Raw genomic sequence first — 24795 nt, 5'->3', positions numbered from 1 at the left:
TCCTACGTCCTAGGTCAGGATGGTGCCTAGCTTGGATCCACATCCCCTCAAAAATGGTCTCTTGATAATTCTTATGGCACAATTTGAGGCTTGCTCTGTTTTAGCACTTCAGCTTTAGATCCTGAAGATTCAGAACAAAATAGTTTCATTCTGTAATAATGACAGTAATCAACTATTTCAAAGAAATAGTTTTTCTGACTCACTGCTTTTAGCTTCAAACTAGTTTACTTGAACTTCTGCTTTGGGGCAGAGATGGGTTCCTCCCTGTACAGTCCAGTATGCCAGAAGAGGTAATAAAATCTGACGTACCGGATAGGACTGTTCTCCCATCAGAAGCTTCGTCAGAAACTTTTTTTAAAAAAAGTTTTCCCCCCTGCCGGTTCAAGCAAGGGGGGAAAAAGCTTTTTAAAGTAAGAGGGGGGGAGGGAATGGAGGAAGGAAGGGAAGGGAGAAAGAAAGAGAAAGAAAAAAAAGAAAGAAGGAAGGAAACTCACTTTTCAGCCAGGAGATTCAGCAAAGGAGAAAAACAAATGCTGTTGCTTTAAATCAGAACTGAGCATGCCTGGCTGTGGAATCCTGGGAGTTGAAGGCCTCAAGTCTTAAGTTGAGTTTGCAGCTTTGGAGTCCTGCTTTAAATTGAAAAGCTGCTCGGAAGGAGGTTTGCAAAGTGACATTCAGCGGTTATTTGGGAGGGGGTGTTGCTTTCCACAGAGGGAAGGGAGAAAGAAATGAAGGAAGGAAGAAAAAGAAAGAAAGAAAGAAAGAAAGAAAGAAAGAAAGAAAGAAAGAAAGAAAAAAGAAAGATAGCACAGCAATTTAGCGCTAGAAGGCTACTCGGATGTCATCTTGTCCAACCCCTGCTGGAAACCTTAAATTGTCTGGATTATTTTGGTGCCTCTAACAGAGAGGAAAATTGCCAGAAAGGAGAAAGACTTTACTAGGACACGACTGCCACGAAGAGGAAGGCAGAGATAGTCCTTGATTTATGACTACAATTGAGCCCAAAATTTTGGTAGCTAAGCAAGAGTGTTATTAAGTGAGCTCCAGCACATTTTACCCAATCCATGACATCTCCTGGTGAGTGACATCAAGTTACCCAGTCACATGACCCCCAAACCATGCCCACAAAATGGGCCACACCCATAGAAAAGGTAATAAAAAGCTTTGAAACCCACCCCTGCTTTGGGGCAGACTTTCCTGATATATCTGGTTTCTCCATTTTTGAAAGAAAGCTTGCCTTACTAATAGGTTAAATTGTGCTTAATATATGAATGTGGATGCCATTCAGCTCCAGCTTAGCTTTGATTGGCTGGGTTTCCTCCTACCACAAGAATATCTTGGGGTGATCATGTTGGTAGGGTTCCATTATCTCCTGAGGTGTGAAATTTTCCAACTGTTGACCTATCTCTCATGCTGTCTCTGTGGTCTTATTAGGAAGACTTGATCATAAAATTGCATCATCTGTTCAGGCTTTACTGTCTTTGATGGTGTTTGACTCCCACAAATTTATGCCAGGTATGTAGATACCCTTTTCATTTTGTGAGGAAAGATCTGATAGGAATCAAGCATCTTCCAACATAAAGTCTTGAAGTTCCTTTTGACACTTTCCAGTATTTAACTATTAATTTGCAAATATTTATTGTTGATAATGATTAATTGCAGAGCTGTCTAGCTCAAAGAAATAACACATGGCAATTTACGTAAACAAAAGAAAATTAAATGCTTTGGGCACATGACAGGATGGTGCTGGCTGGCTGCAAGAAGACAAGATGGTGAGTTCCAAGTTAATAATACTGTTTGCAAAACTAAATTCTACTGGGAAAAAGATATTTTCTGGAAACCAAATTGAAATAAAGAACAATAGTTGAAAGTTGAGTATCCAGTGTTATAATCAGTACAGAGGGTTAGAGACAATTCCTTGATGCCTGCTTTTCCTGATAACTCAAAATAGGCTAACAATGTGTCAATATTTAAAGAAAGTTTTCTTGACATAGTTAAATAAAATGTATTATTTCTTTTTCAATTTTGCATTTATTGAACAAATGCTGCTGGAAGCTTCCTAATAAATGCATTCAATAGAGTCTTTTCCATAACTCTAGATAGAATGACCCTTGCCCCCATCTAGATTCTCTGAATCAAAGTTGAGTTTGACTTTTCACTCCATCAGTCCCCATCCTGCCCAAATTCATGTTTTCAGAACTCTATATTTGCCTTAGTCCATTTTTTAATAGAAATTAAGATTTCATAGAGCAATGTAATTATTACGAATTACAAATATACATGTCCCAGGATACTGTTACGGGATCCAATCTGGGTCAGTTACCGGGACCAGAGGTTTTGTCTTCCAAGCTTTTGGACTCAGGCTGGAGCCCATCTTCAGGGAACTTGTCTCTATCCAGTGAGACAGAGTAAACTTATGGTTAGAGACAGCTCCCTGCAGCCTGATTTAAGAGGTAGCCCTGACTATGATCCCTCATTGGAAGCAACTGGCTGATCTCCTGCTTTAATGTGCCCTTCCTGTAATTCTGTTTTTATATTCCCGAAATCCTGACCTTTGGACTGGCTGGCAAACCTGACTTGAGCCTCTGAACTTTGGACTTGATTTTGACAGTTCTTCTGTATGCTCTTTTTAAAAGTAAAACCATTCAGGCAAGTGTCCATTTTTTCAGAGACTCTGTTTTTCCCCCCATTCCTTGTCTGTGGTTATCTCTTCAGCCTTGAGTAAATTGCTGATCCCCATAGTAACTGAATTTGAGTGTGTACCTTTTTCCCCCTAGAAGAGGGTGAAAATTTGGGTGCTGTCTTATACACTGAGTGTAGCCCCACCCACCCACCGGCTCCAACCCTTTGGCCTCTGCCTCCAGAAATTTACCTCTTTGCAGCACAAATGGGGGCTTCAATAAGCTATAGCAAATCTGCAGCCTGTAACAGCTGATGATCAGGAGAAATTGAAAGTGAAACTTGCTGTTTGCTCCAAGTGGCAAATTGCTGGGAGGCAGATTTTTTTTTTCTTGTGCTAATCAGGCTGTTTGCTGCAAGGAGGTAAGTCAACAACTATAAATGCCTATAGAATGTTCAAATTATTAGACTTATTTTTTAAAGACTGCTTTATCATTATTCTAGACAACTTAACAAAATGAAGCTTTTTAAAATAAATGCTTGATCTGAAGAGGCCCCGTGGTATTGTTTTAAAAAGTGCTATTCTTTTAAATAGTAGAGAATAACTATACTTCCAGAAAGCACATCAATTTTAACAGCATCAGTACAAGTATAGACTGATATATAACACTACAAACAGTGTATATTGTCAGTACTGTTTGTTGCAAGGAGGAAAATTGCTGGGAGGCAGAGGCAAATATTGTTCCCTTGTTTTCCTCCCAAAATCTAGGTGTCTTATACTCTGAAAAATACGGTAATTGAAACCTGAAGCAAGACAGGGGCTAGCTTCTCAAATAAGGATTTACACACCATTGAGTTGTGGCTTTGCATCATCAGAACATGATCATACTAGGGGCCATAATGAAATCATGGGATTTCATAATCTATTACTACTATCATTATTTATATTTTCATGTTGGTAATATATTGTTTTCAGTTGTTTTTCAAAAGTTAAAACAGCTTTAAAACAGATTTAGTGTTTCAAGATAGTTGCAGAAACAAAACAACATGCTTTTCATTTCATATTGTTTTCCAGGGAGTTCAGTTTTTCCTTAATTTTTCCCACATTTTCCCATATTTAATCCTTCTGGTATTAATCATGTAGGAAACGAAGCATGAAGAAGATTTTAAAAGAGTGTAAAATGCCTTTTTAAATAGGAGTAAAACATGGATTTGTTAGTCTCTTCAGACCAAACGCTCACCTTTGTTGTTTGCATAGTCTTCCCAAAGGTCTAAAAGATTTGGAGAGATCAAAAACCATTATAAGAAAGTGGACTGTTTACAAACTATGATGTTTTGCAAACAGCAATGTTTAAAGAGAATTTTTCTGTAAGAAATTAATATGACTAGACTCTCTGGAAACATTATGAAAGGGGAAATGTTGAAACACTAAATATACCATCTTATTTTGCATGACAGAGAGCCAGTTTAGGTACATTTTTTAAAAAATCTGTTAAATCTATAACTCTACTATTTGAAACTCCAAGTACAGAGCCATAGGAAGCAGCATGATTGTGCATCAGGGAGAGGTCTAACCTGTAATCCTAAAACTGTAGACATCATAGGGTCATAAAGGTCATTAAGGCCACTGAGTACAACCTCTTGCTCAATATAAGAATCCAAATGACACCGTATCCGGCAGATGGTTGGCTAAGACCCTGCACATATTTAGAAAAGAAGAACTTGCACCATTCTAGGCTATTGATTCCACAGCCAGATGGCTCTTGAAGTTAGAAAGTTTTCCTCTGATGTCTAGTTTGAATCTTTCTTCCCATAATCTGAATTCATAATTTCTTGCCTTGTATTCTAGAATGATGGAAAACAGCATTCTTCACCACCTTTCAGATATTTGAGATAAGTGCTACTACCGTACTCATCTTTTCTCAATCCCTTTATTGTCTTTTTCATAAAATATCATTTCGGTTCACCAATTTAGCCTCAAGTGTTCTTCGCTGAGCCAGTTTCACTTCGTCCAAATCCTCCTTAAAACATCATGGTGACTAGAACAAACCACAATACTCAGGAAGAGCTCGACACAGTAAGGGAAAAACAAAGAATTAGTTCCTGCTATTTGGACAACTATATTCTGTTGATGGAACTCAACATCTGCTTTTTTTGCAGACATATCATACTGTGGATTTCTGTTCAGTTCGAAGTCTCAATACATTTGTTTTGGCATGATCCAAATGTTTGATCTTTCACATATAGCATGACGGTCCAGAATAGCTTCTGGCTGCAGTTCTCTATGCAAAGGGCAAAAGGAGTGTCACAGCACAAGCCCCTCCCCTTTTCTATGTATGTCATGATATTGTAAGCTTGTCTGAAAGGCGCCAACCTTTCCATATGACGGCACAGTGCTGCTTTTATCACTTCGATGAAAGCAGCAAGTTCCTGTGGGTGCCACTGCATTTATAAACTTAGCAAATAGTGAGAGCAATTGAACACCGTGGTATCTATTTCTGATGAGACATTCTAAGACGGTAACACTATAATGAAAATTAATATCATTGCCTTTAAATGCCACAGAAAAAGCCCCAGCAGCAGTTCATGTTCAGGGATTGTTGAAAGCAGTAATGTGGACCTGATGTGTCCATTTATGTATCAGTAACTGAACAAAGTACAGAAAGCAGAGAATCAGACTAAATGTCAAGTTTGTTTGGGCATGAATAATGAGTTTGCACATCAATCCAAATTGGGATTTTCTGAATTATTTCTATATTCTTGGGAGGTAGAAGTAAGTTGTCAATGAATTGATGTTGATATCTAATTATTTAGGGCAAAGGACAACGGTATTTTTTAAATCTCCCCATAGTAGTATTAACTTGGTAAATGACAGTCAGTAAGAGTCACCCCTGGTGTAATATTAGATTAAGACTGGGGAAGCCCAAAAGTCAAATCTATCTTTAGCCACAAAAGCTCCTGAGTGACTTTGGGCCACTCTCGGCCCAGCCTCCATCACAGGCTGTTGTCTGTATAAAAATGGAAGTAGAGTACGCCACCTTAAAATCTTAGAGGAAAAGTAGGATATAAATCTAATGCCTGAAAGTCAATTAAATGTAACCACATGTTAAACAATGCACTTTGAATCATCAAATCGCTAATTTTACATGAGTGCTGATGGTATTTGACCTATCAGGAGTTCTTGAGGGAATATCTTAATGTAGCTTATTGTATTAAAATAAAGACAAGTTCAGTATTGGAGATCCTTAATAAAGAAATAAATCAATAATAAAACAGTATTTTAATGTCTTTATGGTGCAGCTACACATGTATAGTCCTGATCACAATGATCCCAAAGTTTGCCTTATTGCTGAATGAGGTACATAAAAAGGCAATCGGTTTTATGAAAGAGTGGAATAACTTCCTTTGAAGGAAAGATCACAGTATTTGGGAAATTTTAGTTGAAAACATTGGGAGATGAATACAATTATATGCATTATGTAGAAAGAAGATAGAAAGAAAAACAATCCTCTCTTTTCTCCCTATATCGATCCATAAAATTCAGTAGTTAAAAAAGTATTTCAAATTACTGTGCCTAATTAATCTGTGCAATTCACTGTCTCAAAATACAGAGATTCTCACCAACTACACTGGTCTCTTATTTAAGGTCTGCCTCTCTCCTACAAGCACACTCTCTTTTCTCCCATGCTCTTGTTCTTCCCTCTGGAAGGGGAAAAATGCCAAGATCTGGGAAGCTGGCATTTGGATTCCTGGGAATTATTATTATTATTATTATTATTATTATTATTATTATTATTATTATTATTATTATTATTATTGTTATTATTATTATTATTATTATTTTGCAAAAGTAACAGGCGCTGACCCTGCTGGGTTTTCAAAAGACCCTGAGATATGGTTTTACCAATAGAATGGGGGGGGATCCAGGAATGCATTGGAGCCAACCCAATGGCTATGTTGAATGCTGTTTCTAGATGTGACTATCTTGATGTGAATTGTCTTCTTTTGTTTTAAATTGTAGTATTGTTTGGCTGTTCAACCAAGAAAAGGGCCCATCTGGTCCAGTATTCTTTGTCATGCAGCAGCCAACTAAGCACATCCCCGAACTCACAAACATGATCAGAATAATGATAGTCCACAATTGTTACCTAACAGTTAATGTTTTAGGTATATTACCTTTCGTTCAGCAATAAGTGAGGTTACTCTATGATAGAGATAGGCAGTTTTAAAATATGATAAATAAATACAGTGTACATATTTTTGGACTTGTGAAATAGATAAGGGGATGGGAGTTATGGGAGAAAGATGTGTATAATCTAATGGAGGGGGGAGATATTACATTCTCCTGTACTTGTTTGGGAGTTGCTTCTTTACTAGCTGTAAGATATATAAATAATTAACATATTCTTTGCATATTCTTTTTTCTTTTTATTTCTTTTTTATTTTATTTCTGCACTTAGTATTTCTTTTTATTTTTCTGACTTTAGTTTGCATTATCTTTTAGTATAGTTATTCTTTTTAATTAAAACTTTTTTAAAAAAATAATAATATTCAGCTATCAAGGGTGGTATAATTACTTCAATAACTATTCCTATTTTATTGAAACCTTACATCTTAGACAATAGACAAATATTATTTTAACTTTGATATTATTCCAATTAAATAAATTTGCACTGCAAATTTGGTTTGGTTTATTTTTTTCTTTTAAGAAGGCAATGTTTCTTTTCTAATTCCAAATTTGTTAAAATTCCATAATATAATAGCATGACATCACATTACCATTTAATAGTTGCTATACTAAAACTGTTCTTCAAAATTAATTCTTTGTATTATAATAATTTTAGCTTGTTTGTCCCATGTAATTAATAACCAATGTATTATGTTTTGTTTTTCAGGTCCTCCAGTAAGTAACATTGACATTACTTTTGGTCACGAGTCAACAAAGTTAAGGCATTTATTTTCCTTTCTGTCTCATTTCACAAGAACAGGCCTTTCAGTAGAGGTGTGCCTGGTCCAGAAATTGGTACCAGATGATGTTTTCTCTTTCTCTTTTTTCCCCTCCCTCCCTCTCTCCCTCCCCCCCCCCTCTCTCTCTCTCTGATGTAAGGAAATAATAAACAAGGAAAAACTGGTTATTTGTTTCTTTGCCTAAAGGGTTTTGTGCCATTTTGAACTTAGTAAAAGCCTTTTTTTTTCTTTTTAGAATGAGCTTTTTTGTTGTTGATCTCAACTTTTTTTAAAAAAATATCCTTTTTCTGCTGTTATTATTTTCATAAATGTTAAATTGCCTTGCTGCCTTTCAGTCTCCAAATCTTTGAGAAATAATTACTAGGAATTCAGATTACATACATCCTGTGATTGTCCAGAGGAATGAACAACTTTTGTCACTTTGAATGCACCTTGTAAATACAGTTCCAGCAGATAATTATCTAATCCTCACTCCACTTTCCCTCATACATCTCTTATTTCTCCTTAAATTTGGTACTTTTTTGCATGAACAAAAGAAAGAAATATGGAGGGAAATTGAAAATCACCATAATAATACACTAGATCAGTGATTCCCAAAGTGTGCGCCGCGGCTCCCTGGGGAGCCGCGCTATCGTCATAAGGGCGCCGCGAAATATTCAATTAATACCTGCGCCCGCTGGGTCTAACGCTGACGTCCCTCTCGGGCTTTGGAGGGAAGCTTCTGCAAAAGCCCGGGCATGACAAGTCTCCCAGGCTGAAATTTGCCGAGCTGTACGCGCGCGCCTGTTTTCCACGGTGTGGAGCAGCGGCGAGATTCTGGGCGGCGAGCGATGATTCCGGGGGGCATCAGTGGGGGGGACAGGGTCCCCCTCGCGTTCCTCATCTTCCCGGATGGCCCCTGGAATCATCGCTCGCCGCACAGAATCTCGCCGCTGCTCCACGCCGTGGAAAACAGGCGCGTGCGCACAGCTCGGCAAATTAAAGCCTGGGAGACTTGTTGCCACTCGCCTTTGCAGAAGCTTCCCTCCGAAGCGTTCCGAGGGAGGGCTGTAAACTTCCCTCCGAAGTCTTGGGAAGTTCTGAGGAGCCCCCCAAGGCAAAACGCCGCTGCCAGGTCTCTGTCAGTCTCTCTCTGATTCCCTCTCTCACTCCCTCTCTCTGTTCCTCTCTCTGTCTGTCTGTCTCACTCACACACACACACACTGTGGTGACCATAGTGTGTATGTGTGTGAGTGAGACAGACAGACAGAGAGAGGAACAGAGAGAGGGAGTGAGGGAGGGAATCAGAGAGAGACTGACAGACAGACAGACACACACACACACACACACACAGAGGGGGAGGGAGGGAGAGAAAGATAGACAGACAGAGAGAGAGACACACACAGAGTGAGTGATTAAGTGAATGAGTGAGAGACAGACACACCCACATACACAGAGTGACAGAGAGAGAGGAAGGGAGGGGAGAGAGACAGAGGGAGAGACAGACACACACACACACACACAGAGTGAGTGAGAGACAGACAGACAGACAGACACACACACACAGAGTGACAGAGATGGGGGAAGGAGGAGAGAGAGACAGAGATACAGAGAGAGAGAGAGACAGATAGACACCCAGAGAAAATGACAGAGGGAGACAGAGAGGGAGGGAGGGAGAGAGAGACAAAGAGCCAGAGAGAGAGAGAGAAAGAAAAAGAAAAAAAGAAAGAAAGTGGGAGAGAGAGATGAAAGAAAGAAAGAAAAACAACATATGACCACAATTGAGCCCAAAATTTTGGTTGCTAAGCAAGAGCGGCTCTCCAAATAAATTTGAATCGTGGTTTTGGCGAGATTTGGCTCAGTTGAAAAAAAAGGTTGCCCACCACTGGGCTAGTGTGGTGGTTAAGTTACTTTTCAAAAGCTATTTTTCTGATCCAAGATTTGAGAAGTTGTGCAGCGAACAACAAGCCCATCCATCCCATTAATAATTTTAAATCATTAAACGATGTTCAATAAATTGTGAATTTAAAGCTCGTGTTTAATTTATTTTTCAATTAACCTAACCTTAACGAACTAAAAAGTAGATTTCCAAATCCTTAAAAAGTCAAAAATTAAAAAAAATCAGATGTACCTATTAAGGGAGCCGCGGAAAAAATCCGAAGTGTTATGGGAGCCGCAAACCGAAAAAGATTGGGAACCTCTGCACTAGATCATTGTGTCTTGATTCACGTAGCAATGTCTTTGGACACTGAAAAAGAAAATGGGAAGATTTCCAGTGTCACAGAAGATGGCAATCTGTATCTCATCAGACAGCCTGAAAACAATTCTTCATTGTCAGAGACAGGGCTATGTAGGTGTAGCTTAAATATCCATCTGTCTCCTGTTCTGTTCTACTTCATAGCAAGTTTAATATTTCATTTTTTTTACCTTATAAGCTTATCCAAAGATACAAGGAAACATATTTGATTAACCAATTGATTTGACTTAAACTGACTTTTAATCCACAAACTCATAATATTAGTATCTAATCCCTAGAGCCCAATTTCACCAATAGGATCTCATATCCAATTAATTTGGGGAAAAAATCACCAGATTACTACAGCTATTCCACCACTCCTGCCCTAGGATCATGGCAGTTGCCACATTCAAATACCAGATGTAATCAGTTGACAATGAAATGTTTCCTGGTGGGTGCTAGACATTAGATTCAGTGCCTTTTTACTGTGGTTTTAATCTATTGCTAAATCGTTGTCTCGGTGTAGTGGAATGACACTTGGTGCACTTGGTGTAGTGAAATGACATTGCAGCTACAAATTCTGGGTACAACAATACAAACAAAGCTTTCTGCTCATGGTCCTGTTCTAGATTAGTTAAGAACTATCCTGGAGATTTAAGGGCAAAACAAGACTAGATCTGCAAAAAAAATAAAAGTAAAATGGTTTTCAAAAATTTAAATCAAACCTTTTCTAGCGGGTTATAGTTCTGATAGATTGGTGGTAACTAAAGAGTAACTGAACTGCATTTTTTGCTTTCAATGTTTTTAAGTACAGTGGAATATTGTTTGTCTGCCAGTTGTGTTATGAAGAGTAGAAGGCAATGATACTTCTGAGTATTCTCAGATGTAGAACATGCTTTCCTTAAGCCAGTTCTTGAACTATTTTTTAAAAAACTTGCCACCTATTTTATCTTCCTCACTTTGCAAACATCGTATCCTTAGTCTTTTCAGGTTGCAGAAAGATGCTTAGGTTGCAATACAAAGGGAATGAGCATCTGGAGAACTTGCTTCAATCCTATTGGTATAATAAATCAAGATCACTTTACCATCCAAGTGTGTTAGCCAATCTAGGCAGGTAACAATAGAGACGGACAGACTTATGACCACAATTCAGCCCAAAATTTCCACTGGAAAGTAAGATGGTTGTTAAGTGAGTTTTGCCCCATTTTATGACCTTTCTTACCACAGTTGTTAAGTGAATCACTGCAATTGTTAAATTAGTAACATGATTGTTAAGCGAATCTGGCTTTCCCATGGACTTTGCTTGTCAGAAGGTCACAAAAAGTCATCACAGGACCTTGGGACACTGCAGTCATTATAAATATGACTCACTTGCCAAGTGTCTGAATTTTGATCATGTAACCATGGGGATGCTGCAATGGTTGTAAGTGTAAAAATAGTCATAAATCACTTTTTCACTGCTGTTGTAACTTCAAACGATCACTAAGCAAACTCTTATAATTGAGAACTAGCTGTACTGCCATTCAGTTAATGCAGAGGCTGTTGGCATATGCCAGTCATCTTACCCATAAGTAGGATTTTCACAGAACTGAATGTGAAATAAGTGGTTCTTAAGTGGTATCTCAAATTTCCTCTAGGGGTAATAATAAAAAGAAAATTTAACATCAGTAAAGACAGCAAACTGTGCTACCCTGGATCTTTGAAAAATGTTTTTCTGTTAAATTGTATAGATTCAAATATAAAATATATTGGAAATTTAATTACAAAATATGATGCTTTAAAATTCAATATTAAAATTTAAATGAGACATGCAGTTTTAAATGGTGTAGAAACTCGAAAAACTTGTGAAATGATGTGGACTAGTGATAGTCAACCTGGTCCCTACCGCCCACTAGTGGGTGTTCCAGCTTCCATGGTGGGCGGTAGGGGTTTGCTGTAACTCTGCTTTATAAATTTTATAAAGTGAAGTTACTTCCCTACTTTATAAATCCCCATTACTATGGAACCGGTGGGCAGTTAGAAAATTTTAATACTACCAGAAATACAAAAGTGGGACGTAGGTATTAAAAGGTTGACTACCCCTATGTAGAACACTGTATAAAATGTGATATTTTAATATTCTTCTCAGGCCCTTTTGGACCAATAAAGATTTTGTATGTGTTAAGATTTTATTGGGTTTTCTTATTTCCTGTATTGGATTGTCAGTGGACTCACTTTGGAAAGCCATTTGCTACTTTATCTTGAATCTTAATCATACCAAATAATACTAATAGCAAGAACTACTTTCATGAAATGTATGGATCAAAAGAAGAAAAAATGATACAGGCTAATATATTTGTTGATGCCACATTTTCTTCTAAATTGACAATGGAATTTATGAATCAGTTATTTAAGGAGTATTTGAATACAGCAGTCAACTAATTCTCAATGGTATAATTTTAAGTTGTTTTGTAATTTGCCCCATTAACTGATTGGTATAGTAAAATTAAAATATAAATAATCAATAAACAAATAAATTTTAAAATATTACTGAATTTAGTTTAACAAGTAGAAATACTTTGGATTAAAATGCCATTATTTTTTTCATGGAGCTGCATATTAAAAATCCTATGTTTGGCTGTAATAGATTTTAATCATATTCTCAATTGTGAGGCAATTATATTTCTTCAATGATTTCAGCTTTTAACTTTCTATATTTGGCTATTTAGGTAAGATTTGTTTTTCTATTTTTGTCCCATGAATTCTACTTGAAGTAGCTACACAATATTAGAATTGGAAAGGAGCTTTTTCCTCCCAGAAAGGGTCTATAAAATTAACTTATTTTCCCTTATTAAAAACATTTTCTTTCTAAGGGTTATATGTATGGCCTGATAAAGTTCCTTTAAACTCTCTTGTGGTTCTCTCACTAGGCAGACACAGAAGGGTTATTCCCTCTGAGAAGGATGTTCACTTCTCAATTGAGAATACCCAAATAAGTAAAACACCTTGACTATTCACTTAAATTAGTTTATTGAGACAATGTTGTTGATCCTTGTTCAGTTTGATCTAGACTTGTCTGCAGCTACATGTAGGGGTCGACACATACCTACACTGCAAAGGGGTTGATAGGTAAGCATAGGTCGCAGATGGCTACCTGTTCTGACCTCCCTCTCTCCACCCCTGTGAACAATCCAGAACACAGGCATGGCTGTTTGCCACTGTTTAATTGCAAGATAACAAACCCTTTGGCTGAGGGCCCAGATAACTCACATACAAGAAAAACAAACCAGATATTCAAACATGGCTCTAAGACATAGACTTTCTTCACTGCTAATTTTGAATGGTTGTTTCCTGGAAATGTCCCGTCCCAACGCCTCACCTATAAGCTCTCTTGGGAGGGGCCAATCCACAACCAACTGAGCTGAATTATCTTCTATGAGCCTGCCTACATAATTGCTGCTTACTTTCTCAGCCATTCTCACTCCAGCATTAGGGACAAACTGCCTTTGATCCTCCCCACTGCTCCATGCCTCAGGCGCCTCCTGGTGGCCAACCAGCCCCTCTGGTTCCTGCTCTGAATCTGACCCTGCACAGGATCCTCCACATTGTCCAGGGCAGACTCAAATGATCCCTCGCTATCCGAGTCCATCAGCAGCTCAACCAGATCCTGCTGGGCCACAACAGCTACCGACTGACAACAGCTATGCAACCCTCTCCAAACCACAGATGCATGTGTTGCAGTGACATGCAGTGACACAAAAATCTAGTTCTTGCCTTAAAGGGAGAAACAACAGTGGTTCATAAACCAATTTAATTGAATAGTCAAGGCTCCAATTACATGGTTGTTCACGCTAATATTTTTATCCAAGATGTTTTTAAATCTGGATTTTCATTTGTTGTCAACCCATTTGTTGTTTCAAATTGGCCACCTATAATGGATGGAAAGAAAAAGGGAAGGAAGTTTATTTAGTTCCTACTGATCACAGATGCTTCTGCCAAACAGACAACAAACCAGAACAAAGCTCAGTAAAGTAAATGAGTACTGCACTGTAGTTGAACAACTTGACTATAGAGCAGTGTTTCTCAAACTTGGCGACTTTAAGTCCTGTGGACTTCAACTCCCAGAATTCCCCAGCCAGCTATGCTGGCTGGGGGATTCTGGGAGTTGAAGTCCACAGGACTTAAAGTCGCCAAGTTTGAGAAACACTGCTATAGAGCAAAGCCATTTATACTGAAATATAATCCTGCATGTTTCCATATTAAAATCAATCATATTGAATCAGAGTCAACTTCACAGCAATACATGATGTACTGCAGAATGAAACGGGACTGTGAGTAGAGTTATGGGGAAGATAAAGGTTCCATTAACTAAGGCGTTTGAAATTTAGATTTCTGTTTAAAAAATTTTAATATATCTGTTTTCCTTTTAGTAGGAACAATATATACTTTTAAAAGTCATGTATAAAGGATGAGTGAAGTTTGCTGAGGCATAATGCTTAAATTGTGGTCTTGTGCAGATGTCTGTTTCTGTATTTCAACTATATCATAGGATTGTTACAAGAAATTTAAAAGGGAGATACCCCTGCCATAAATTCCTATTTTCTGTTATTCTGATATAGATTTTCTAGTGGGTAGAAATTTCTATATTCATTGTCTTCCAGATCAACTCCTAAATTTTGATATTGACTATGAACTCTTGCTGCTGTTAAGTGCCACTGACTGATCTTATTGTTTTCCTTATTTAATATCACAGGGACAGTCAGGACGAGATGGTTACCCGGTAACTTTATTTTGTAATCTTTCCTGCATACTGTTTATTCCCGCTTAATCCATTTTCATTCTCTATATTTTATTTGCCCCTTCAAAAGTTTCAAACTAATTTAATTTCACCCATTTGAACATCTGTTTACTACCTTTAGATCTAGCTGACTATTAATATCAGTTCAAGGTATTTTATTATTATTCAAAGCACTGTACTTACACTACACTTTATAAAGTTCACATATGCATAGTATTCCTATTAATGTTGTCTAATAAATACATGTTAGTGTTAGCATCTGAAAGTTATCTTTACAGTAGAATATTAACTCTATTTATTGACTACCATACAGATCTAGTCCTTAAAGTCTCCCATTTGTAATATGTTATTTGTTCCAGATAGCACATATGTTGCAATGTATTCAATTTATGGAATGTATTGAACATTCTTTCTGAACACTTATTTAATGTTGGTATGGCATAAATGACGAAGAATAGGAATCTCCACCAGCTACATCATGTTGTGAACTTTTTAATTTTTTACTGGATGATTTTTCAGATGTATTAGCTTTAAATTCAAATTATGTATACTTAGGAATAAAGCCCATGAATTCCAAAGAACTTAGTTCTGAGTAGATCTACTTAAATCCATTATAAGTAGCATCATAATACTTCAAAGAGAGAGGGTTTCCATACTGACAAAGTTCTTTTTCTTTTCTTCATAGCATTATATTTCTTCATGCATACAGTCATTATTTTGTTGTTGTTTTAAAGGATGAACAATGGCTTACTTTGCACTTTCCCCCCATCCTACAGCATAGCATTATGAGTGTGGGGAAATCATAAGATTAAACAAACTTCTGATATTTCTTTAAATCTTTGTATTACAAGCAACAATATAATTGAGCCATTGCAGCTGGTCTATATCCCCCTCCCCCCTTTGATATCTTTTAGTCAAACACAACTAAAAAGCACTTAGTGCTGTGAAAGTAGCAGGGATTTGTTGATGTCTCTTAGTTTTGCTACTATGAAAGGCAAAAAAGGTGCAATGAATGTAACAAACAAATCAGTTGACCAACACTGAGAATTTCTTGATGTAAAAAGACTTAAATATAGAAATACACAAATATATTGAATTGTATACTCAATACAAGAAGAACTTTAGATTCAACTTTTTTTGGAAAGGCCCATTTTTAGTCCCTATTCCATAAAATACAGAATTCTTAAAAGTCCTAGAATGCAGCAAATTTGATCTGTAAATTGCTTGATAATCAGTTTATAATCCAACCTTGGTAAGAAAGCAATGCATATTTATGCCTACTGATACAGTACATTACATTCATTCATAAGCTTACTCATTGGCATGAAAGCAAATAATAAAGTATTGTTCTTGGCAAATATCAAATTAGATGTTTTGGACTGGAGCCTAGAAGCAGAACTGAAAAGTTTTCAACATAAGTCTTTAACTTTCAGCATGGCTGCAAGGTTTTACTGCCTTTTTTCTTTTGTACAAAAAGACAAAAGTCCTTTAATACATTTCTTGTAAGTGATGGCAATTATTTAATAATTGTGGTATTTTCTAAGATGACTACACGGTTTTTAATGCTTGGTAGATTTTCTGTAACTTGCAGAGGCCCATCAGTAATATTGGAATAATTATTCAGTTTTGGAAACAGCACAAAAACATTTAGCCCTTTACTTGTCACTGTTAACAAGATAGTACAGAGAGTGGATCATCATTCTATTCCATTTCTTATCTTAGTTCTACTTATACTCTTGCTCCCAATTTAGTCAAATTATATCATTAGAATCTGCTTATATATCAACTAACATTGATCCTCATGTAAGTAAGTGCATATCAAAAAGAAGTCCTTATATCTTTATAGGGACATGTAATATTGTCTTCACTTTCATAAAGCCCATGTTACTCCAGTTGTATTTTCAGAGAAGACAATTCCAATTAAATAAAAGTTATCCTTAGTGGAAGTAATATTTGATCATATTCAAAATAAGGGGAAGAAAAGGCAAGGAAGCTTGTAATGCAACTTGCCCATTTAAATCATCTCTCTTGGAAACTTTTACAAATATTTGTTAAAGGGATTATTCCAACAAATGAGTCCACTTGCATTTGGCTATCTGAATATAGGAATATTACACAAAACAGACACTTGTAAAGCATCAAACACCACATTTGTTATGGATCCCAGAAGTCTGCAGTTAATCACTTAAACAAATCATTATATATGTTGCAATGATCTACCCAAAATATTAATTGTGCTTTGATGTGAATCAAGAAAGGTTACAGCCAAAGTGGCAAGTATAGAACAAAATGTGTAAAATACTTTCAAAAAGATGAGTTTACATGGATGTATGGTTGTTCATACAGCATATTTGGGCATGCTGGGATGAAAAATAGGCCTGAGACCCTCTGATGAATTCCTGATGCCAACCAATCCCTTTGGTTATCTTCACATTGGATAGAAACATAGAAAACTAATGGCAGAAAAAGACATGGTGGTCCATTGAGTCGGCCTTTTGAAGTTTTTTAAAAACTTTTGTTGGATGATGGATATGTGTTTATTCCAAGCATATTTAAACTCAATTATTGTGACTGACCCACTTGGATAAGAGAATGGAAGTCCAGCAACAGCATTATAGTCTTTTCTTTCTCTATTATAACTGATAATGAAGTAAAAATGCATAATGAAGTAAAATACATAATGCATATAGGCTAGTAACCATAGAGAAATAAGGCTGAGCAGGAGAATTTAGAGAGTAAAGAGGAATTTTCAAAGGAGTCTAAGTCAGGGATGTCAAACTGAAGGCCCGGGGCCCAGATATGGCCCATGGGGTGCTTAGATCTGGCCTGCGAGGCCAGCCTGGAAACAGCAAAGGAGAGGTCCATGGTGCCTCTGCTAGTGCAGATGGAGCAGGGGGGGGGGGCATTTTCACTGTTAGAGGGCTATCAAAACAAACTAAAAACAAAACAAGGGAAGAAATGTTTCCCGTTTCGCATTTGAGCATCCAAGAAGGGACAGGAAATGAGAAAGAGGAAAGAAAAAGAAGGAAAGGTGGGAAGAGAGCAAGGAAGGAAAAAGAAGGAAAGAGGGGAAGGAAGAAGAAAAGAGAAGGAAGAGGGAAGGAAAAAGAAGAAAAGGAAGGAAGGAGATTATAATGAAAGTGAGGGAGGCTCTCAGGCAAGTCCTGCTTTAGCACTTGGCCACTACAGGTGCTCCTGACATGAGTTCTGTGTCACACCCATCATGGTTGTGCCCACACCCATGCCTACCACAGCCATGCCCTAGTCGTGCCCCACACTCCCCCCAGCCCTCCAAGGTCAAACACAACCCTGATGCAGCTCTCAATGAAATCGAGTTTGACAACCCTGGTGATTCACAACTTAAAATGAATGGGTCAAAAAAGAAAGAAAAGCTTAAGAAACCAAATGAATGAAAATGAAATTAGTCCACAGTTCTGACCTACAATACTTGTGGCATAATTGAATTCCTACCTCATTCATAAGTTGCAAATAGCATCAGAATAAATTGCTTACAGATGTAACACATATTTGGACAATTATAATGAAATATGGCCATCCTCAATTGAAATTTTTGTATAAAAAATAAAAGGCAAATTTAAAGTATTTAAAAATATTTCTACCTGAAAACAATCTGGCATGTATCTGCTAAAATGTCAGAAGATTAAAGTAAGAGGTAGCCACACTTCTCTGATGAGGGGGGATGAAGACTTAACAGACCACAAAAAGAGGGCACTACAGAAGGTCAAACAAAGGAGCAAGCCCAGTGATGGAAACAATAATCAGAAACAACTGATGTAGAAGATACTCTGCACTGCTGAAACTTTGAAACTTCTTTCTGACCATTTTTGAGGAAACAAGTTGTAAGTCTTCAGGAGAAGAACAGGCACAGAAATACGATGGTAAATCCCTACACAGGGGATGTGGCTGTGATTGGCAACAAGATTAAAGGACAATTTCTGGTAGTTGGTAAATAGTTGGCTGACTGCTATGAATATAGATCAGGAAAGCAACAACCAGGATTTATCTAAAGCATTGATAGTTATCCCTTCCTACTAATCCATGTTTGGACAAATGTTACTGCAAACCAAAGGGATGCCATGTTTTTTGAGGATCAAGAAAGAAGATTAAAGAATGTGATGGCTAAAATAGGGTTCTTATTTCCCTTTCAATCTCCAGTTGGAGGATCGAAGTGGTGGATTAAGTAGATGGTGCCAACTGGAGAGATTTTGTTTCTAGGACTGTAGCCTGTGTTTTATGTACAGTAGACTACTGCCACAAAATGAACACCTCATTATGACTAGAAAAAAATTAGGTCAGCCAACAAATCTTATTATTTATACATTATAGAGGCCTCCCAATTCCAAAGGATACTAGACAGCTTACATTTTAAAAATAGAAGACAGTAAACAATAACAGAGCTGGAAGAGATATTGGAGGTCATCTAGTCCAACCCCCTGCTCATGCAGGAGACCTATACTAGGCATTCGAACCGCTGAACTGCTGACTTTTCTGATCGACAAGCTCAGTGTCTTAGCCACAGAGCCACCTAGTCAGATTGTCAATAAAGATTGACAAGCAAATTGCACTTGTCCAGAAAAGAAAATAACATATAGCAATAAGGAAAATAACCTCCAATCTAACCCATGATCTGGGAGAGCAGCCAGGTTTTCAAGGATTTCCAGAACATCATCAGGATGGGGCCCACATGGATCTCTGGTGAGTGTGGACACTGGAGTTTCAAACCAAGTCTGTACCAGTGGTGGGTTTCCATTTTTTATTACTACCGGTTTGCTCATGTGCGTGCATGTACTCATGCGGGTGTGCAGCACTTCTGCACATGTGCAGAAGCATCTGGGTGGATGGGCAGAGCCTCCTGCCACCACTACTACCGGTTCACCCGATCCGGGCTGAACAGGAGCATCCCACCTCTGGTCTGTACCAATTGGAAACTTATTGCAAACAATAAGTAAGAACACCCATTCTAGAGTTATACAGTATAGCAGTTAATCAGACTTTTAAATAGAATGTCTTTTCCTCCCTCTTACTCTTTCCTTACTCTTTCCCAGAGCTATTGCTTCCTAGGATACCGCACAAAGCTGATGATGAACTGGCTGACTGAATTTTTTTTGAGAAACTGTGGGTAATGTGTAAAGTGCCATATGTTTTGAGGAGAGCAAATGACTTTATCTTCAAACCCATGAAAAGACAAAATCCAGACCACTCAACCAGACTTTGACATGTAGCTAAATTCCTGAGGAGATCATAAGGAGATCAGACACCTTGAAAATGATGTCATGAGCTAGCTAGGTAACAAAAACATCTGTAAGCAAACAACCAGGCTCAGACAGAATCAAGGACTCCTCACAAGTAGTAATTATTAGAAATCAGCACTGATTTTTCAAGAACATGTTTTACGAGTCTTATACTATTGAGGTAAAATATTTTCATTTCAGCAAAGCATTTGACAATGGCATTTTGTGACATTTTGATTAATAATGTAAGTAAAATATAAAGACAAAGAAATAACCATTCTTAAACAGATTCCAAAGAAAGTAAGAGATAAGAGGAAGAAATATTCCTCTTTAGCAAAGAAATTATATAATAATGGAATCTGGTTTAGATGGTTATTGCCAGAAGGAATGCTGATTTTCTGGGAGGGCAGCAGAATTAGAATCAACACAGTTGTGGAGGCGGAGGCCTTTATTAAAAAACATAGTGCCCTCTTAGATGAAACAGGGGACAGTACACAAGATATGAAGGAGGGAGGGGCCGCGGCTCTGCCAGCAGACGGGGGAAGATGCAACACTTAGAAGACTCAGGTCACAAAAATGAGTTGAAACATTTTGCAATTGTTGTTATAATGTAATTCTTGGAAGTGATATAAGAGATGATTGAACATATTGATGATTGAATGTAAAAACAAAAAGCTGCCAATGTTTATTCAAATTTTGATGTTTTCTTTTTTGTAAAAGTTGTGAGATTTGGGGGGATTTCTACCTGCCGCATGATGTAGCTGTCAAAATTTTCTATACCTATTTACCCTTTTCCTTAAAACATTTGTAAAAACCAATAAAAATTTTACAATAAAAAAAATAAACTAATGTAAGTGTAAGTTTGAAGGAATTCGGAGTCTTTAGCCTTAGGAACAAAAGACTGAGGGAAGATATGAAAGCACTCCTCAAGTATTTGGAATGGTGTCATACAAAAGACATCAAGACATGTTCCCTGTTGTTGCAAAGTACAGAATACAAAACAGTAAAATTAAGTTACAAGAAGATAATGCCAATTGAATGTTAAGTGAAAAATAATAAGCATTGAGGGCAATGTTTGAAAATCAATGAACAAAAAAGAATGTAGGTTCCCCTTCACTGAATATGTTCAGGGATATTCCAGTGTGCCATTAGAGGACTCTTTAGTTTAGATTCCTGAATGAACAGGGAATTGGGCTCAGTATCCTAAATGTCCGTCCCAATTCCATTATTCATTTGTTTCCTCTAAGGAAGGTCGCACAAAGTAGTACCGTAGGATATGTTCTCCGATAATATAAGAAAAGTGATAATAAAGCATGCCATGATCTTGTATTTGGTCAAGCTGGTGTTCTTAGGTCTCTGACATTTTATTTGCTTTGCTTTGCCATTTAAATTTGCATATTTATTGTTTTGAAAAATGGGGTAATATTAATTTAAGGCTTAGGAAAACAGTTTGATGATATAAAGAAATGTATTTGTGAGCAATATGTCTCAATGATTGTAGTGACTGCATTAGGAATTCCTCTAAAGAACTGATTTCATATAAAAGGATTCATCAGTTGGATCCAATCAGGTTAGCTGCCTGCTTCAAGCTGAAATGAAAAGGTGTGTACGTATTTTTAAAACATGTACATGGAGAACATGTAGCCCTCAAAAGAATATTGAATTATAGCTCATTGCATCCTTAGCCAGCCAATTGAGGATTATAGGGGATTAAAGTTGAACAACATCTGGCAGATTGCTGGTTCTCCACCCCTGTTTTACAATTCACATTGCTTAAGGCTTCAGCAGTTCAATAACATGAGCTAAGATAATCAACTTGATGTCCTCCAGATGCATTGAATTGTAAACCCTGTATGCCCAGGCAGCATGGCCAAAAGCCAGAGATGGAACTGTAGTCCAAAATTCTTGGAGATACTAAATTGCCTGACAGAAGAATATTTTGGAAAATAATTATGTCCGTGCCTTCAAATGGGTGACTGCAAAACTTCTCATTTAGTATACATGGCATTCAAGTCATTTTCTCTTAATGGCAGTGAAGTATAGAATCCTAAGTACTATTTTTAAAGTATAAAAAGAATCCTGTAATTGAGGCCCACATTAAATGTGACCTTAAAGGAAGCTAATAATTATATATGTATTTGTGTATTTAAAACACTTAGGTGGAAAATGTGGATGAAGGGATCCAGATCAGGAGCCAGAAAGAAAAGGGAAAATATATTAAATCTTTCAATCTCCCAATTTCCAGTTTATATCTCCTGCCCACTAGCGGCTAACTGCGTGGTTGTATAGGTTTCTCAGAAAAGGGTGAAATTTCTACTTCCATATGCCCTCACAACAACCTAGATCAGTGATAGCGAAACTTTTTGGCACCAAGTGCCCAAACCGGAATGTGTGCATGCCTGCTTTTTGGCTGTTTTGGGCCATTTTCAGGCTGGTTTTTGGGCCATTTTCAGACCATTTTCTGGGCCATTTTCAGGCCATTTTTGGCCATTTTTTGCTTGTTTTCCGGCGCTCCAGCACCTGCAAATACCAGGTAGTCATCACATTGGAAATCAGGCTGCAGAATTTTCTTCCTTTACAGGCACTGTACAGATCATCCTTTGATACCTGGACATGATGCTGAAAGGCCTGCTGTCTGAGGCACCTACCATCAGCCATCTCCTATTTATATTAGAGGTGAGAGGCTAAAGAGACGACGGTGGTGGGGAGCAACTGGAAACAGTGTGTGTGCCCACAGAGATGGTTCTGCGTGCCACTTCACACAAGATCAGGCCACCTTCATTCAGATCTTAATGACCATGGAGATTTTCAATCAGCCAGGTCATGGTTGTCCCAAAGGTGTTTTTCAAAGGGCACCTGAACACACTGAAGAAGTTTGTTCAGTTTATTTGGATCTACGATCTCCTTATCCATTCTCTTGATTTCGTAGACATACATCTTCATTTCATTTCATTTATCCATATACTTTATCATTTATTTTATTGTTCCAAGTCTCAGTCTTCCATATGCAGTGGTTATCACCAATGAAGCAATAAAATCCGACCGCTGTTGCTCATCATGTCTTTGTTAATCAAATCAATCACCTAACATTTTTTTTAATAAATAGAGAAGTTGTAGACTAGATTACCGTCTCACATTCGCACTACATGCAGTATTTTCTTAATTCAATCTAACTTATCACCGTATGCATTTGCTTTATTGTCCCCAACACAAGGGGCTTCAGAAATCCAGAATCCTTATTGTTATTCTAAGTCACTTTGTGACTTAATTTTTTTGGAGCATCAGCTAGGTTCTTTATCCATTTTTGGAATATGTTTTCTCCAATTAGAACCAGAAGTCAGTTCAAAGCATGAGTTTTTTTTAAAAAAAAACACTCTAGGGAATCCCATGACAAATGTAATCCTTGATCCCTTACCACTAATCTTCCTTCCCAAAGTAATAATCAAAAAGAAACTATTGTGAGTTCATTTTTCCTGGAGTCAGCCATCTAAAGTGGAACTTCCCATTGCTGTATGTCAGACTTTACCAGGAATTCAACTGCAGTTTCAATAACTACCGCAGCTAATAGCAGAAACTTCATAAACAGTTATTTATCTATAGCATCTATATATCTATCTTGGGCAACTGCAGAGTATGTGTGTGTTTGTGCATGTGTGTGCGTGTAAAGATATTTATGCCAATTTCAGAGTTGGTCTTGTCCTTTTACTTTTTCAACTCAGTGGACTTTTGACTGTTCTTTTCCAGGCTTTGAGCCTCAGAGACACCTGTTCCATGTTTATATAACACTTCTGTCTGATCTGAACATTATCCTGTCTTGCTAGCTTCAGCTCTTAGTTTCACAGCAATGCTCTGAGAATGATTCAAGATATTGGAAACCAATGCTAACCAGAAATGGCTGTTTAATAGTAATAAAAATAGCTACTCTTATTTCCTTATTCTTCCCATTATTATTATTTTTTGTCAGAGAATAAAATATTGGTTAATTAAAGTTACTTCCTGTAAAGCACAGAGAACCTAGGATGCTGCTGAAGTAAAATTTTGATTCTTAAATCATTTTGATTCTTAAACAAGATATATGTTGTATTCTATAATACAAGACATCATAATAACAGTACAAAAATATAACATTTTTCCCAGGATTAACTCCTTGCTTCCTTCTAAGATTGAACTGAGAATTCAATTCATGGATTTGTTTTCTAGTAGAGAAATGTTTTAGAATATATTTTTTCTGCATGGAAGGTTTAATTTTTTTTAGAAATGTGTTTGACACTATCCATCTTAAATGATATGTGGAAATAATTCTAGACTATCCTGTTGCTTGAAGGCCAGAAAAATTAAACAGATCCATATGGAATGAACAGAAATGTGCAGCCTAGGATTTGTCTTTTCATTTTCCACTGCAGAACTCCCAACTCTCTCCCTAGCTAGAGCACAATCCCACTTTTGTCCTTGAGTTCAGTTAGGTTGGGTGTGTCATACACAACAACAACATGTTGTGATTCAGGGCATTTTTTTTGCCATCAAAAACAATGCCATTCCTAATTGCATTGAACTTTCTTCTTAATTAGTGTTTTCTTTTTTAATTTTATTTTTGGTTTCTTTATAGAGAAACCTTTGTTTCATTTTGATCTAAAGCTGAAAATGAAAAAAAGCAACAAACTTGGAAGAGAAAAGAGAAACCAACTGTGCTTCCTTTTATAACTACATTTATGAGCACAGCTTTTGTCAAGTAGAGTTAAAGTCATTCCTATTCCATCCTCATTGCTTATTGTCAAATATACTAAGTGTTTTGTTTCCCAATGTACACGCAAAACATTGAGCAGTTTAAAATGTTTTCCTTCTGTTTCTGAATCCTGTAGAAACACTTTTAATTAATCTGATTGTCTGATTGGATTTCAATTATAAAAAATTAGGTTAGAAGGTTAGCGACCTTGCTTGCTCCTCTTTGTCCCTGGAGGAAAAAA

General features: G+C 37.2%; 1 protein-coding gene across 1 annotated transcript in view; it reads left to right on the top strand.

Annotated features, from left to right (window-relative positions):
• Positions 1–24795, top strand: part of COL23A1 (collagen type XXIII alpha 1 chain) — a 294393-nt gene that overhangs the window by 187438 nt on the left and 82160 nt on the right. The window contains exons 4-5 of the mRNA XM_081942141.1: positions 7515–7621; positions 14535–14561. Of these exons, the coding sequence (XP_081798267.1) occupies positions 7515–7621; positions 14535–14561 (134 nt within the window). The remainder of the gene's footprint in view (positions 1–7514; positions 7622–14534; positions 14562–24795) is intronic.

This window comes from Natrix helvetica (genome assembly GCF_964273705.1).
Source record: "Natrix helvetica genome assembly, chromosome: 1".
Lineage (NCBI taxonomy): Eukaryota > Metazoa > Chordata > Lepidosauria > Squamata > Natricidae > Natrix > Natrix helvetica.
This window is presented reverse-complemented; position numbering and strand designations above follow the sequence as displayed.